This window comes from Dipodomys merriami, unplaced genomic scaffold (assembly GCF_024711535.1).
Source record: "Dipodomys merriami isolate MVZ:Mamm:240054 unplaced genomic scaffold, mDipMer1.0.p SCAF_1141, whole genome shotgun sequence".
In the NCBI taxonomy this organism is placed as follows: Eukaryota; Metazoa; Chordata; class Mammalia; order Rodentia; family Heteromyidae; genus Dipodomys; species Dipodomys merriami.
Window position 1 is genome coordinate 1 of NW_027202429.1, and position 13,439 is coordinate 13,439.

At 42.6% G+C, this 13,439-nt stretch overlaps 1 protein-coding gene across 1 annotated transcript in view; it reads left to right on the forward strand.

The window, feature by feature from the left end:
• Nucleotides 1-2,581: 2,581 nt before the first annotated feature.
• The window catches only part of LOC138822757 (focal adhesion kinase 1-like), a 53,074-nt gene continuing 42,216 nt past the window's right edge, over nucleotides 2,582-13,439 (forward strand). The window contains exons 1-5 of the mRNA XM_070015698.1: nucleotides 2,582-2,710; nucleotides 4,118-4,233; nucleotides 5,131-5,231; nucleotides 7,288-7,377; nucleotides 11,683-11,887. Of these exons, the coding sequence (XP_069871799.1) occupies nucleotides 2,615-2,710; nucleotides 4,118-4,233; nucleotides 5,131-5,231; nucleotides 7,288-7,377; nucleotides 11,683-11,887 (608 nt within the window). The 5' untranslated portion in view covers nucleotides 2,582-2,614. The remainder of the gene's footprint in view (nucleotides 2,711-4,117; nucleotides 4,234-5,130; nucleotides 5,232-7,287; nucleotides 7,378-11,682; nucleotides 11,888-13,439) is intronic.

A 13,439-nucleotide genomic window follows, 5' to 3' on the forward strand; every position in this document is an offset into this window, starting at 1 on the left:
GCTACTCAGGAGGCTGTGTTCTGAGGATCGAGGTTCAAAGCCATCCCGGGCAGGAAAGGCCATGAGACTCTTATCTCTAACTAACCCTCAGAAAACCAAAAGTGGTGCTGTGGCTCAAGTGGTAGAGCGCTTGCCTTGAGCTGAAGAGCCGAGGGACAGTGCCCAAGCCCAGAGTTCAACCCCATGACCGACCAAAAAAAAAAAGTCTGTACTTTCCTAAGATTGCCAGGTCAACATGGATAGTTTCCCAGTGACTGTTAAACTTTACTTTTCATCCTTTGCTTTGTAGTATTTGAAGTAATTACTTGAGAGTAAATTAAAAATCTTAATGAGTATATGTAAGGATCACCTAAAACCAAAAGTCAGGCTGGGCGCCAGTAGCTCACACCTGTAATCCTAGCTACTTTGGAGGCTGTGGTCTGAGGATTGTGGTTTCAAGCCAGCTCAGGAGGGAAAGTCTTTGAGACTCTTATCTCCATTTACCCACCAGAAAAACTGCAAGTAGAGCTGTAGCTCAAAGTAGTAAAACACTCGTCTTGAGAAAAGAGCTCAGGGACTGTGCCCAGGCCCTTAGTTCAAGCCCCAGGAGCACAAAAAAATAAAATGAAATAAGTCAGTAGTTACTCCTGGTAAATCGAAAATGAATGGTGGAAAATCTATCTAAAGATTCCTTATTACTAGCCAGTCTCCAGTGGCTCACACCTATAATCCTAGCAACTCAGGAGGCTATGATCTGAGGACTACAGTTCAAAGCCAGCCCAGGCAAGAAAGTCTGTAAGACTCATCTCCAATTAACCACTAGAAAACTGAAAGTGGCACTTTGGCTCAAAGTGGTAGAGCACCAGCCTTGAGCAAAAGAGGTCAGAGGCAGTGCCGAGGCCTTTAGTTCAAGCCCAATGACCAACCAAAAACAAAAACAAAAAAAAAACAGAAAACAGATTACCTAAACAATGACATGAGCCAGATAAGATGAAAGGATGACATGATATGCTTCGGATTGTGGACCATTTTTATATTACCTGTTAAAGCAAAAATATCATAACAGGCTGTCATGTCTTCCTCTTGGAATATATTTTTTGCTTCACACAAAACATAAGGGGTTTGCATTACATAAAGTGAAAGTGAGGCAACTTCCAGAGCATCAGTAGGTCTGTGGTATCCTAATAAGAGCAGCAGAAATGTATATCCAGGCTCACCTGGCTCTGGGTCTCAACTACAGTGGCTGCACATTTTAGTAACTCAGTAGTGAGCCAGAGACACCAGGGGAATCTGAACATGACCTTCAAGGGACCATCACTTGAATGTGATTGTAGACTTCTTTCCTGAACACAGTAGACAGGAAGAACATAAGGTTCATAAATCAGTAATTAGTTGAGAACAGTAGTATACTCCTATAATTCCAGAGCTGTAGAGGCTGAGGCAGGAGGACCACAGGTTCAAGGCCAGCCTAGCTACATAATGAGACTTCTAGAGAGAATGAGAGAGAAAGAGAATTCAAGAACAAGTTGTTAACACACAAGGTTAGCCCTGTGGAGACTTTGTACTCAGTGCCACATTCAGACCTGTTTTTGCTCCTAAGTGGGCACAACTTGGGCACAAAATCGCTTAGTTATAAGTGAATCTGAAAGTTGTTATACCAAAGAGAATCTTAAGAGGTGAATTCTTGAGTATATGCAAAATTTTAACTTTATTTCCCCACACACACTGAAAAGAAATATGCATGTTATTATCATTTTCCTACAACTTTGGAATACTAAAATGCATGAATAGCTTGACAGAACATGTACTAATATTTTCTGGCCCCTTTCAAAGTCTTTTTTCCCCACAACATTTAGATGTCAGCTACTTTATTACTAATAAGTTAAAAAATTACTGCTTTTATGGTAATGTCCTTGGTTGACAATATAATAAGGTTTTTTCATGTTAAGTCTGTGAAATTTAGTATTTTTATACCCATTGGAGTATGTCATTTTTAAAATTACTCACAGGGTGTTGGAGGCAGCCTGTATTTCTGTGAAATTTGAACTCTGAGCCCCCATGTAGTTACACTTGTGTATATGGTGCCATTGGGCGGGCAGGCACCAGCATGCAGCAGCCACGCAGCATTCTGTTTCTCTTTCACAGATGTCCTCACAGCTGTCCCGGTCCTTGAAACAGCCGGTTATGTGCAGAGGGACAAGGCCACAGTGGTGTGTGCAGATGCTAGCAGCATGGGGTTAAGATAGAAGGCTTCCCACCAGGAAGTTGGAGTTCATTCTTGCTCCTCCAGCAGTGGTTTGCATTAGCATGTTACCTAAATGAACTGTACAATCCCACTTGATTAGATTTCTAGAGGAAAACTAGCCCAGGGTCAGCTTTGCCAACAGAAGGAAAGAATGGGTTTTCTTAACCCTTCACCTTGTGTTCTGCCTGGCCTACCTGGGTTTGCTATTGTGTGGTTGTCTTGCATCCTAGCAACAGAATATGCTGGGCCAATTTGTGCCCCGTAAGAGCAGGCTTAACTTACATTGAACACAGAGCTCATTGAACATCAGCCTTGTGTTAAATTTAGCCATCAGAGCTACAGAAGAATTTTCAAATGACTAACTGGAGACAACTTTTTTCCCTAGTAACAATGCGTCAGTTTGATCATCCTCATATTGTGAAGCTGATTGGAGTCATCACAGAGAATCCTGTCTGGATAATCATGGAGCTGTGCACCCTGGGAGAGGTACTGAGATCTCCACACCTCCCATGCTTCCTAATCATTTCGTTTGTGCTTGGTTTTTCATAGCCTTTGCCTGAGAACCAGAAGTACAGAGACTACATCATAGGTTCTGAACAGAGTTCTCATTAAAGATTATGTGTGCTTTTGATTTAAATATGGAAATAAATACCTTCGTTGAGCTGGGTGCAGTAGCAGCATGTCTATAGTCTCAGCTACTACAGGTGTTGAGGGAAGTAAATCACTTGAGCCTGAGAGAGAGAGAGAGAGAGAGAGAGAGAGAGAGAGAGAGTGAGTGTGTGTGTGTGTGTGTGTGTGTGTGTGTGTGTGTTCATCATTACATTTCCACAATCTCTTTCCCATAGGCCTTATTCAGGACAGGTTTTATGGGTTTTTGTTTCTCTTACTCTTTGGTACCATTGCCTAAATAATTAGCCCAGTGATTTGAGGATGAAAGAAACACTTTTAGTGGAATATGGGTAGATTAATGGTGAATTGAGGTAAACCTAAACATTTCTTCATTTTTTTGAGAATTCACTTGCAATATCTTTCAGACTAGTTGGAATTCGTCATGGTTTCTTTGAAAAATATGAGTAACAGGAGTGTCTACGTCCTTTTAGACATCCTCCAGAGCACAGAAACCAGTGAGTCATCCTGTCACCTGGAAACTTGCTAACAATGCAGATCTGCAGATCTGCAAATCCAGGGCCAATCCCTGCCCGTTGAGTCAACCCCCAGCAGGGAGGTGACCAGGATTCCCCTTTCACCATCTCCCTCTGCCCTATGTTTCCAAGTCAAATGGAGGGATGGCATACATTTTTTTGTTCAATAAATTTGTATGCCTTTCTTTCCCATGTTAACATCTAGCTGAACTAATGGTATCAGTAGGAGTCAGGACTATTTAAGCCCAGTGGGGTAAACACTTGATCTAGGACCATTTTATTCTTTGCATCAAAATCCTCAAGGAGACAGAAGGGCAGATTTCTTGCTTCTTCTTCCTTAATTCCCACCCTAAACACTTTGCCTAAGGCAGCAAGGTTTGCAGTGGTGGATGGGCTATGTGTGTGTTAACGTTTGTTTGAATAGAAAATAGGTCTCTTTGTTCTCTGTTATTTAGTAGTATTTCATATTGTGCTTTAATTCTTTCCCTTGAGGGATATCTTTATTTTCTTAAAAATCTGCTCATAGTCACAAATGTTTTTATATTAGGATTTAAAACACGTAACTGTAATTTCTGAGTTACAATATTGCATCTGTTATACTTTTTTAAGTAAGGGAGAATCGAAGCCATCTTCCTGTAATAAAAAATGCATTTGAAAATGCTCACATTGCTGTTTTATGTGGCATTCTTGTTTTGATTTCTATTGTCTGTCTCTGAGTTATTCTCTTTTGTTTTGGCCCTTGTTCTAAAAGCTGAGATCATTTTTGCAAGTAAGGAAGTACAGCTTGGATCTGGCGTCTTTGATCCTGTATGCTTATCAACTTAGTACAGCACTTGCGTATCTGGAGAGCAAAAGATTTGTACACAGGTAAGACCCAGTCATGAGGCTGCTAAGTTGCTTTCTAAGCAGAAGTAGTAGATGAGAAACAGGCAAGGAAAATACCCCATAACCTTTGAACCATTTAAATCTCTAGTGCCTAGAAAGTCATTTGTCCTTTCAGACTGAAGTACATGGTACATGAATAAGCAGTGAAAGGGTTTGGGGATGCATTTATTCCGCCCACAAATACAGTCAAGCGCCTATACCTGGCTTGAGCAGTGAATATGTGGAAATAGGAAACTCTTCTGAGATTTTCAGGATATCTCTTTATTTACAAATGACATCTATTGGCATTCTGCAGAATTTCTCTTTGTAATTTGCAGCTCTGTAGTTTGAATCCACATGAATTTGTTTGCTAGATACAGTGTTAAGAGTTACGTTCTAGGAGCCGGGCACTGGTGGCTCACGCCTGTAATCCTAGCTACTCAGGAGGCTGAGATCTGAGGATCGCGGTTCAAAGCCAGCCCGGGCAGGCGAGATCGTGAGACTCCTATCTCCAATAAACCACCAGAAAACCGGAAGTGGCGCTGTATTTCAAGTGGTAGAGCGCTCACCTTGAGCTGAAGAGCTGAGGGACAATGCCCAGGCCCAGAGTTCAAGCCCCACAACCGACAAAAAAAAAAAAAAGAGTTCTATTTATTTAATGAGATCTCTGATAATGGCACAATTCCAATTTCAGTTGCGTACTATTGTTTGTCAGTTTAATGTAGTGGATAATATGACAGGTAATTTTGTAAGAATTTTCCTAATTTGAGAATGTATTTTGCCATCATTCAAAGTAAATATCAGTATTTTATGTGTGCATGTACAAATATATGTATTGTATGTATGTATGTATTTATGGGGTTGTTTTTATTATGTTTATTGTCCTCAATTTTTTATTAGGGATATTGCTGCTCGGAATGTTCTGGTATCCTCAAATGATTGTGTAAAATTAGGAGACTTTGGCTTATCGCGATATATGGAAGACAGTACTTATTACAAAGGTAAGAAATAGGTTCCAGACCTTCACTGTATTTTTTTAAAAGGCATTTTCCAGCTGGGTGCTGCTGGTGGCTCATGCTTGTAATCCTGGCTACTCAGGAGGCTATAAGACTCTTATCTCTAATTAATCACAGAAAAAATGGAAGTGGTACTGTAGCTCAATGTTAGAATGTGAGCCTTCAGAAAAAAAAAAAAAGAAAACTTAAGAGATAGCACCCTGGCCCAGAGTTAAAGCCCCAGGAATGGCCCACAAAAACGGTATTTTTCCAATGTGCTTGACTGAGTTATGGAACCAATTCAGTGGAGGAAAAATGGTGGTCTGTTCACATACAGTGCTGGAGGAGTTGGATAGCTTCAACCCCAGTCACCACAAAGAAATTCAAGATGGATCATACAACTATACAACTTTTAGAAGGAAAAAAAAACATAGTTAATGTTTACAGTCTAGATCTTTGCCAGGAGGTCTGTAGGTTGGTTTGGCACTAAAAACAAGGATGTAGAAGCAGCAAAATATGATTAGAATTAAACATTCTTATTCTACAAAAGACTCCTGGAAGGGTGAAAGGACAAGGTACAAATTAGGAGGAGATAGTTTGCTAACTACATGAGGACAGATATATGAAGGACTGACCATAGTAAGTGACAAGGCACAGGAACATGAACAGAAAAAATATGTGGGACACGTGAAGATGCTCAATATCTTTATCACTGAAAAATGCAAATTATACAACATCAAGATGATACTTACAACCCCATCAGGACTATTAAATCCATCTGTTTACTAAGATTAAAAAAAATAGTGACAACACTCATTGCCATAAAGACACAGAGAAACTAAATTTTCCATTATTTATTGATGGCAATAGAGCCAAAAAAGCTCAGCAAAATCTTAAAAACTAAATATACAGCTACCATACAACATAGCAGATGATGTTTGTATAACACGTTAATACAGTTTCAGTTGTAATAGCCAAAAAGTACAGTCAGGAGCTGGGGATCTAGCTCAATAGTAAAGGGCTTGCTTAGTATGCATGAGGCCCTGCTCTGATTCTCACCACAAGAAAAAGGAAGAAAACAAAAACAGTGCTGTTAACCCAAGGCTCTTCAGCTAATAGATACAAAAACCTCATCACTGCCGGGCGCTGGTGGCTCACGCCTGTAATCCTAGCTACTCAGGAGGCTGAGATCTGAGGATTGCGGTTCAAAGCCAGCCCAGGCAGGAGAGACCGTGAGACTCCTATCTCCAATAAACCACCAGAAAACCGGAAGTGGCGCTGTAGCTCAAGTGGTAGAGCGCTCGCCTTGAGCTGAAGAGCTGAGGGACAGCGCCCAGGCCCAGAGTTCAAGCCCCACGACCGACAAAAAAAAAAAAAAAAAAAAAAAAAAAAAACCTCATCACTGTTCTCTCAATATCCTATCTGCCTTTCATAGCTTATTACTGTTTAAACCATGATTGTTTGATATTTGAAAAGAATATGTAATAGATAAAAAGAATTGTTTGGTTGATAGTTTTTGCTATTTACTCATTTAACTTAGAAGCTCATAACCAGGCACTAGTGGCTTATGCCTGTAATCCTAGCTACTCAGGAGGCTGAGATCTGAGGATTCCAGTTCAAAGCCAGCCTTCGGCAAAAAAAAGTCCCCATGAGACTCTTATCTCCAATTAACCACCAGAAAATGGAAAGTGGCACTGTGGCTTAAAGTGGTAGAGCGTTAGCCTTGAACAGAAGAGCTCGGGACAATACCAAGTTCAAGCTCCACAAGAGACAAAAGAAACAAGAAAGATTTTATCCTAGTGAACTGAAATCTTACAACACAGTGCTGTCTACTTACCCTCCTGCCTGGTGGTTTATGCCTTCTGGCTCACACCTCACTTTGGGGAGGGCAGGACTTCAGTGTCTCATCCTCTACCCAGCTTCACCACTTACCCATCCAAACACCTCACAGAGAATCAAGGTCTAGAGGGTCAGATAGCTGGAGCTTTTTAGTTTAATACTGAAAGTCTCAGCAAGCTCTATAAGGTTCTCAAGCAGATAACAGGGAAAATTTATCTTCTAGCTTCCAAAGGAAAATTGCCTATAAAATGGATGGCTCCAGAGTCAATCAATTTTCGACGGTTTACCTCAGCTAGTGACGTATGGATGTTTGGTGAGTATTTTATTTTTAAGTTTTGAATTTAAAAAGAAAACTACATTTCACGTATCCTTCAAAATAAAGAATATTTTCTTGTCAGAGTAGGTAGAGTGTTGCCTTCCCAAGCTTGACCACTGCCCTCATTGGGAGGTCACTAACAAGTAGCTATAGAGCAAAGGTTATGCACCAGCTTCAAGTGTAATTCTCTGATACTCTATCTCACTTTCACAGCCTGTCACTTTTCGCTTTTGGTCCCTTTGGCTGCCTCCTCTTCCCCACAGGGAGATGCCCTATCTGTTTTCTTTTATCTCTCTTCCCTCCATTACCATCACACTGAATGTGGACACTTAATGTTCTTCTGGCTATGTGACAGCTCCTTTAGCCTGGAGGATCTATACTGCTCCGTCCGTCTCAGTGTTCCGAAATAGGCTTGTCTCAAGGCTTGGTTATCAATCCTTTGTCTTCTATAACTTCTCTTTCTTTGATGTTTGGTCTGTCTCTTCCTTTCCTCCAAAGTCGTCCTGCTGCTACTCTCTGGTGTAAAAGTGTGTTTCTAATTCATCTACACTATGCATGTACACTGCCTTTATCCAAATTGCACAGTGACTTGCTCTGTTGATGTGGAGCACTGCTGCCTCTTCTTGCCTGATGTTATTTCTACCCTGACTATCTCTTTCCTACACCCAGTCCTTCAGTGCAATCCCATCTAAGGTTAAAATCCATCTAGGTTCCCTGAAGGCTAACATTGCAGATAACCAGATACTGACCCCTCAAGAAATGTACTAATAGTAACCTCTCTGTACATCGCCTTTATAATAACAATTAAAACTATTTACTGGGGCTGGGAAGATGGCTCAGTGGTAGAGCACTTGCCTTGCATGCATGAGGCCCTGGGTTGAATTCCTCAGCACCACATAAGCAAAAAGAAAAAAGCCGGAAGTGGCGCTGTGGCTCAAGTGGTAGAGTGCTAGCCTTGAGCTGAAGAGCTGAGGGACAGCGCCCAAGCCCAGAGTTCAGGCCCCATGACCGGACCCAAAAAAAAAAAAAAAAAAAAAAACTATTTACTAAAAAAATAAATGGGGCTTGGAATGTGGCCCAGCATGCATAAAGCCCAGAGTTCAATTCCTCAGTACCACATAAACAGAAAAAGCCGGAAGTGGCTCTGTGGTTCAAGTGGTAGAGTGCTTGTCTTGAGCACAGAGAGGCTCAGGGACAGTACCCAGGCCCTGAGTTCAAGCCCCAGGACTGGCAAAATAAAATAAAATAAATGTAGTTGGGTGTCAGTGGCTCATGCCTGTAATCCTAGCTACTCAGGAGACTGAGATCTGAGGATCCAGATTCAAAGTCAGCCTAGAAAGGAAAATCCATGACATTCTTATCTCCAATTAATCACAGAAAAAAGCTGGAAGTGGCTCTGAGACTCAAGTGATAGAGTGTTAGCCTTGAGTAAAAGGGGCCCAGGGACAGCGACCAAGCCCCCAGTTAAAGCCCTTAGGACCCTCAGGAAAAAAAAAAAGAAATGTAACTAAGTACTGTGTATATCACCTTTATAATAACAATAAAAACCAACTTAGAGAATTAGGAAAGACTCTGAAGACCATGTGATTTGGGTACAAATCCAAACCACAGTTGCTAGCTGGGTAAATCATAGGACAAGTTAATTTGCCTTCTCAAGGAAACTTGAGAAACTTGATTCAGAAATCCCTACATTTTCACATTTTAACATTTCTAAAACTGAGGAATAACTTATAGTTGATAATAATTGGGGCTTTTTTTTTTTTTTCTTTTTTTGGTTGGCCGTGGGGCTTGAACTCTGGGCCTGGGCGCTGTCCTTCAGCTCTTCAGCTCAAGGCAAGCGCTCTACCACTTGAGCTACAGTGCCACTTCCGGTTTTCTGGTGGTTTATTGGAGATAGGAGTCTCACGGTCTCTCCTGCCCAGGCTGGCTTTGAACCGCGATCCTCAGATCTCAGCCTCCTGAGTAGCTAGGATTACAGGTGTGAGCCACTAGCACCCGGCCTAATTGGGGCATTTTTAAAATACAGTTTTCCTTACCCAAATTCATGTGAACTTCATAAGTTTTGCTCATATTGCTACTTTCATAGCCAAATGAGTTTAAAAAAAAAAAAAAACCTCTTTGTAATAATAGATTTAAAAATTAACCATAAGCTGGGCTCTGGTGGCTCACGCCTATAATCCTAGCTACTCAGGAGGCTGAGATCTGAGGATCACGGTTCAAAGCCAGCCCGGGCAAGAAAGCCTGTGAGACTTCTTTTTTTTGTCAGTCCTGGGGCTTGAACTCTGGGCCTGGGTGCTGTCCCTGCGCTCTTCAGCTCAAGGCAAGCACTCTACCTGTGAGACTCTTATCTCCAATAAACCACTAGAAAAACAGAAGTGGCACTGTGGCTCAAGCGGTAGAGCTCTCGCCTTGAGCTGAAGAGCTGAGCGACAGTACCCAGGCCCAGAGTTCAAGCCCCATGACCAATAAAATAACCATAGTAAGAAAAAAATTACACCATAAATTGGCACCGTTCCACCATCCATTTTGTCCTGTAAAATAATGCTGTTCCTTACGATCAGAGGCATCTTAGATGCAGTGTAGAGTACAGAACAAATGATAGAAGTTCAAACCAATATTCAAACAGTACTAGATATAGAGGGAGAGAAGAGGGCAAGAAAAAAGAAAGAAAAGAGGCCATTGCAAAGACTACGGGTCTTACAGGGTGTTTTGTTTTGTTGATATATGGTGCAGGGCATTGAACTCAGGGCCGTAAACTTTGTAGACAGGCACTCTACTTCTTGAGCCTTGTACCTCCTATCTCTTTATTCCTCATTATTTTTTTGAATTGGTCTCAAGTGTGTGTCTATGCTGGTCTGGGAGCAGTCTTCCCAAGTCAGCCTTCCATGCAGCTTAGGATGGAAAGGAATCTTGAAAACTCCTGCCCAGTCTGGCCTCAAACTCTAATCCTCCCAGTCTCAGTCTCCCAAGTAGCCAAGTTTACAGGTTTCATTAAGCTCAGGAGAGGTGATACCTAGTGTTACCATTAGTGTTGTGCATGAGTCCTGGTGAGGAAAGCAGCACCAAGGCATTTTTGTTGGTGTATTACTGGGTTGGGATGTGTGTGTGTTGTGTCAGACTCTTCAAATTTATATTAAAACTTTTGGATTGGGCTGGGAATGTGGCTTAGTGGTAGAGTGCCTGCTTAGCACACATGAAGTCCTGGGTTTGATTCCTCAGTACCATATGTGTGGGAAAATCTGGAGGTGGTGCTGTGGCTCAAGTGGTAGAGTGCTAGCCATGAGGAAAAGAAGCTCAGGGACAGTGTCCAGGCCCTGAGTTCAAGTACCAGGACTGGGCCGGGGGGCAAGGGGACAGGGGACCTTCTGGATCTTGGATCAGTTTTAGAATCAAATGCCTACATTGCATTAGCATGTAATACACAGTTCATCCTATAAAGATACAGTTCCTTCTTGGGGCATCATTTGTACAGTGTATTCTATGTTAGAAGTAGATTTAAAAGGACAATTAATTTCCTGGAGGAGAGGCAGGAAGTAGAGTTCCAGAAGAACTACAAAGGCACAGCACAGAGTGTACTGTCAGCCACGGCATGCCATGCAGGAGGCAGAAACGAGAGCGTGCTGGAAAGAAAACCCCAGCACTAGCAGAAAGCTTTCCCCTCTTTCCTTGCATTACTCATTGTAATCCTGTTGTGTTTGTCTAAAGTTGAGTTCTTTGAGACTTGGGGAAGGTGAAGGGAAAGTGCTTGATTTCCCAAGGTAGCGTCAAGTGTGTTTGGTTGTTTGTGGACAAGATTGCCAGAGTTGGGGCACTTTTTTGAGTTTTTTTTTTTTTTTTTAATCACACGTTTGCTGCAGGAAGGCAGTGAGTGTCGGGAAGGTAAAGTGACGGTAGTGCTGTCGTGCATCTCCACAAGGAACCTGAACTGTCTAAAGTCTTCAGCTTCCAGGTTTTGATTAGCCCTCAGGTCAGCTGCCGTAATATCTCCTCCTCGGGACATATCTAAAAGTCACTTGTGGTTTTTGGCACTGATCCATCAAACTAACTAGTGGGCTACTTCATAAGTGAGATTTTCAGAAGTAGACTACTAAAAACAATTATGACTTTATATGACTTTTTCCTGATAATAATTCAACACTCCATTCTTCACACTGTGTAAACTAATGCTTGTGCCTGGAGTTCATTGAGTGCTGTTGTGGCTCGCTGAGCGTCCCAGATCTTTCTGCTGGTTCTCTGGTCCTGAAACCTGGTGGACTATCTTCGTGCTGAGCTCACTGCACTGTTTTCATTCCCACTCCACAGGTGTATGTATGTGGGAGATACTGATGCATGGTGTGAAGCCCTTTCAAGGAGTGAAGAACAATGATGTGATCGGTCGAATTGAAAATGGGGAAAGATTACCAATGCCTCCAAATTGTCCTCCTACCCTCTACAGCCTTATGACGAAATGCTGGGCTTATGACCCCAGCAGGCGGCCCAGGTTTACTGAACTTAAAGCTCAGCTCAGGTAGGAGTGGGGTGGAAGGGGTCTGGGGCGGGGGCAGATTTTGCTGCTTCTCCTTCGCAGCTGTAGCACTTTAAGCTGGTTTTGTTAGTTCATCTGAGGCTGAATTGTTTCCTCTGCAGTTACTTTGACATTGATTTACATTTCTCTATACCTTGTCCAGAAACTTTAGTGAATTCAGTCTTAAAATCTTACTCCCTGACTCTGACTTAGCATGGCTTCCATTCTGTCCCTGCTGCCCTCCCCATTCTCATACCAGGCCTTCCCTGGTACCGTGTTCCAGCAGTACCTAAGTGTGTCATCCTCCTAGTCCCTCTCACCACCTTCCCACACAACATGTTCTCTCTCCACTTTTGCCACCTGTCCAATCTTCAGAATCCAGCTCAGCTATTCCCTCCTTTATGACCCTTTCCAAGTCAACCGTCTTCCCCAATGAGACAACCCCTCTCTAGTACCTTTTAAGCATTTCCACTATCCTATTACAAGCATCTGTTGCTTGTTCAAGTGCCAGTTCATGGCTCCCATTTTGGGCAAGGCACTGCCACCAGTAGCTCCCAGTCACTTGGAGGATCATGGTCCCCATGGGAACCACTTTGTGGTAAGCCCCTCAGAGAAGTGTCTGTATAGTCTACCTGCTGCCTGGCCTGGGAACATCTGGGTTGCTTCTCTGTCTCCCTGACTCACCTCAGTGATGGCCATCACCATGCCCCACTTGTCACCTGCCAAGCCACATTTGGACCTAGGCATCACGTAACTACCCAGTGAACACTTGTTGAATTCGATTCTAGATTCAAACTGAGCTCTAATACTTTCATAAGATGGTGTTTTAACATAGTACGCGGATATGAAGAGGTTAACCACACCATAGCACCATGGCTTGCTCTATGTGACCTCCCTCATATCTGGGTGACCTCTCTGAGTTTATGTGAGTATTTTTCAAAAATACCTCCAAATGTCGGGCTAGAAGACCCTAAATGTTTGTCTGCCCTCAGCACAACTTTGGGTACTCAGCCTGCTGAAAAGAAGTCTGAGCTCTGGGAGAAGTGTGAAGTTCATGTGGTCAGCCGGTATTTATGTCCCTGACCTACAGAGCTGAACCCAGTGGTGGGGGTGAGGAGAATGGGACAGCGTGGCCATACTCATTTACACTTCCATGAGACCTACCCTCTGAAAGGCCAGGCACTCTGGGTCTCCATAACCTGGACCCACAGGCCTGGCTCCACATTCAGGTCAGTGACACACTGCTTTTCATGTGCTTGGCCTTTAGATACCTCAGAGAATATTCTGATCTCAGTTTTCTTCCAGTTGAAGTTCTCCAATCTTCTTCCATCCTCTTATCATGTAATTATATATCCTATTGCTGTTAAATCTGGTTTTCTAATGGGCTTTATTTCATGTTTGGCTTGAAACTTCTTCTCCTCTTTGATCTTTCATTAAAACCTGACAGATCCTGACTTTACCTACTGATATTCCCCCTGCCTTTCTGACTTTACCTGCTGACATCCTCCATCTTGCTGCCTCCCACCCTTACCATGAACTAGACAAGACTTGGGTA